Here is a 3,286-nt window from a genome sequence, read left to right on the forward strand (position 1 = left end):
AGGATTACGATTCTCACTCGTCTCCTCTAAACACGCTACTTGCTGCATCCTTCCTCAGTGAGATCAGCTTCCAGCTCGAGGAATCCCAGCACCTGTTCCCGTGCTGGAGCCAGACTTTCTTGCCTGTTTCCACCAAGCATTTGGCTTATCGAAGTGAAACCTCCACACTATCAGGTTCAGTGCCACTGTCATTTTCTTCTTCTCCAGGACCGCCCTGCGGGCGCGTCTCCTCGGATGGGTGTTCCCCCGCGTGTGCGCTCAGCAGTTCGGCGGCCTCTTCTGCTGGCTGTCGCTGTCCTGCTCATCGCCCAGTTCGGAGAGCTGCATCACCGCGCACTGCAGCCCACACCAAGGCAAGGGGGCTTTGCAGATCTCTTCCCAGCCGTCGTTGTCGATGTCGTAGCCAACCACGTCTTGCGTGGGGACTTCCCGTGAGTTTTGCCATTTCTTTCCCCCGATGAGAAGAGCCGTTTCCTCTACCACTGCCAGGCCATAGCAAAATCGATCATAAATCAGTGGTCTTAACCGAGTCCATTGGTTTTGATCAGGATCATATCTTTCTATTTCAGAGAATGGTTCATATAATCCTAAAAAGGTGAATATGGCTTCTCTGATTGTTGCCATCTGATGCCCAAACCGAGCAATGCTCATGGGGGCTTGCTTCATCCACTGCCCCTCAGGCGAGCTGAGAGAGTATACGTCCTTGCTTGTGTTGGCTGGGTCTGAGTACTTGCCGCCCGAGATGTAGATCGTATTCTTGCAAATGGCACTGGCGTGGCCATGTATCTTGCACGGCAATTCCCTGACCTTTGTCCATCTGTCCCGGCTTATGTTGTAGACTTCCACAGACGAATGCAGCGACCCATCCTCACCCCTTCCACCAATGGCAAAGATATCCTTGCCTAGGACACAACAAGAAAACTGGCATCTCTTTTCCAGCATGCCCGTGATTTGGGTCCATGTGTTAAATCTCGGATCATAACGATGGACCTTGTTTGTAACCGATAAGATCTTTTCGGTTTTAGCATCGCCCAGGGCACCACTTTCTATTTCCCCACCCAAGACGTAGAGGAAGTTCCCCACCACGCACACACTGTGGTTCTGCACCCTGTCCCGCACCTGTGTGAGAGCTCGCCACTTGTGATTGTAAACGTCGAAGGCCACCACGTCGGTGACCAGCCCCTCGCTGGCTGTCCCTCCGCCCAGCAGAATGATCCGAGTTTTCTGGTTCCTCAGCGTGGTGGACTTATCCTGCAGGACAGGCTGTTTGAAAATGGATGTATGGTAATTAATTGCTTTAATGATCAAGCACTTAATACCTGCGGAGAGGGGCACTTCTGACTGTGTGTAGGTTTTTCTCAGCTCTTCCACCGGGATGAGGCCGTATCTTATGTGCTCTAAAAGGCTGTTTGTGTGAGCCAGCCTGGATTTATCCTGCTTCAACCACAGCAGCACAAGATTCAACAGGCGGGTTTCTTTCACAGTGGGGAGATCTGGTGATTGAACCACCGCTAGCAAAGACCTGAAGTTCAGCTCGAGCACTCCTGGCAAATCCAAGTCCATCAGCTTTGAGAGATTATTGACAATGTATTTTTCTGTTGCTGCTAAGGCATCCGGCAGGTAGAATTTCCTGGCCACGTTGGCGGAGAAGCAGCAGTTTTCCAAGGAAAGATTGTTAACTAAGTACTGGTTGCACAAGCCGATAGCATCAGTCACTTGCAAGTAGCTTGCAGCCTCCAAGGTGTCCTCCAGGCTTTCAAAGGAAAGGGGCAACAAGGAAGTGTAAATGAAATCCAGGATGTGCTGGAGACCAGTGGGTGAGACAACTTGCAGGTGAATTACGCTGGCTTTAGACTCTCGGGTATAACTTTTGAACATGGCTCGGAAATAGTCGCTGGAGCATGCCAGCAAGGACTTGTGTGCAGGAAATTCGTTTTCCTTCACTTTTAGCAAAATATCGCACAGAAAGCCCTCTGATCTCAGGGTCTGGTACTGGGCGAGCACGGCGGCGCAGTGTGCTTTGCAGTAGGACAGGAAGTAGCTCATGGTAGGCGATGCAACGCTTTCCCCTTGAGTTATTAAAGCTAAAATGCAATTAGATATTAAAACAGCTGCCCTACTCAACAGCCATTGCTCGAATGCCCAGCAGACCTCCAGCTGTTAGAGAAAAGCTGAACCAAAAAAAAAAAGAAATCAGTCTCTTGCCTGGCATAGGGGGACAGTTAGTAGGTTTGTAGTGAATTCAATGCATTCCTTTATAGAAAAAACAGCTGAATGTCGTAACAGCTGTAGGATGCTTACTTTTCTCGCCTCCGTCGCTTGTGCAAGGATGAATGGTCCACGCTTGTGCTGAGCACTTGCTTGGCTGGCCATCAGGTAACGGGTGAGGGAGCTAGATTACAATCCCAACAAATGGCACTTTGTGTCTGCTCAGCCGTCGCCCTCGACCCTTCTTGCTCCGCAGGCAGATCAAATAGATCCTCTCTGGCTGCCAGCGCATGGCTCTGAGCAGACACAGATGAGAAGGCTGGCTTTTCTCCTCTCTTGTTTGTATTTCAAACTCAGATGAGGTTAGACCTGGCTGCCCCTGGGACAGCAGCCCCCTTCTCGTCCTCTTTTCGCGCTCTCTTAGGAAGCCTCAGCTGAAGATCAAATCAGTGCCCAGGGGTTATTACGTGAAGATTTTCTGAGCCCATAAATCTTTGTCTGGCAGGCACTAAGACAACCAAAATATCATGATTAGTCACTGGTTCGATTTGACATGCATTTCTGGGCTCTTTGCTTCACATGACACCGCCATAACTCACAGCTACCAGAATAGCCGCAGGCACGGCCCCTCGTCCCCCCCGCCCCAGGCCAACCCCAGGCGGGCGAGCGAGGGGGCCAGGGACCGGCTGGACGGAGGAGCTTCCACCGACAGCCCCGGCCAAAGCAGCTGACTTGGAACGACCTGGCTGGAAATCACAAGGGCAACGCATTCGCACAAAGCAGTGACAAAAATAGATTCCCCCAGTTCGGCCGTAATGAACCGAAATCTGTTTATAGAGGAGGCTTTGCATAATGGTGCTCTCGGTTACCAGCTGGGAACAAACCCAGAGCCCCCAGGGATGGGCCGGAGGTGACTCGCTCAGCTTTCTCACTTTCAGCTTGTCCCAATTAGAAGCACGTATACGGGGATTATCCCTGATTTTCACCCAGGCCCTTCAGGGTCTAATTTCTACCAGGAATAGTAGCTCTGGGCGGGCTACACATTCCGACCTCTTAAAGCTTGCTTTTATTTTTCTTT

The 3,286-nt window shown here is 51.1% G+C and overlaps 1 protein-coding gene across 1 annotated transcript; it reads right to left on the bottom strand.

The window, feature by feature from the left end:
- Positions 1–258: 258 nt before the first annotated feature.
- On the bottom strand, positions 259–2,046 carry KLHL34 (kelch-like family member 34). Its single transcript, XM_009695523.1, has one exon. It carries the CDS (start codon positions 2,044–2,046, stop codon positions 259–261), a length of 1,788 nt encoding a protein of 595 aa, XP_009693825.1.
- Between the last annotated feature and the right edge of the window lie 1,240 nt (positions 2,047–3,286).

Source organism: Cariama cristata, unplaced genomic scaffold (assembly GCF_000690535.1).
Source record: "Cariama cristata isolate BGI_N322 unplaced genomic scaffold, ASM69053v1 scaffold4772, whole genome shotgun sequence".
Classification (NCBI taxonomy): domain Eukaryota; kingdom Metazoa; phylum Chordata; class Aves; order Cariamiformes; family Cariamidae; genus Cariama; species Cariama cristata.

Bases quoted from the DNA above. Each gene is read 5' to 3' on its own strand.
- KLHL34 (XM_009695523.1), bottom strand. From the start codon at position 2,046: ATGAGCTACTTCCTGTCCTACTGCAAAGCACACTGCGCCGCCGTGCTC.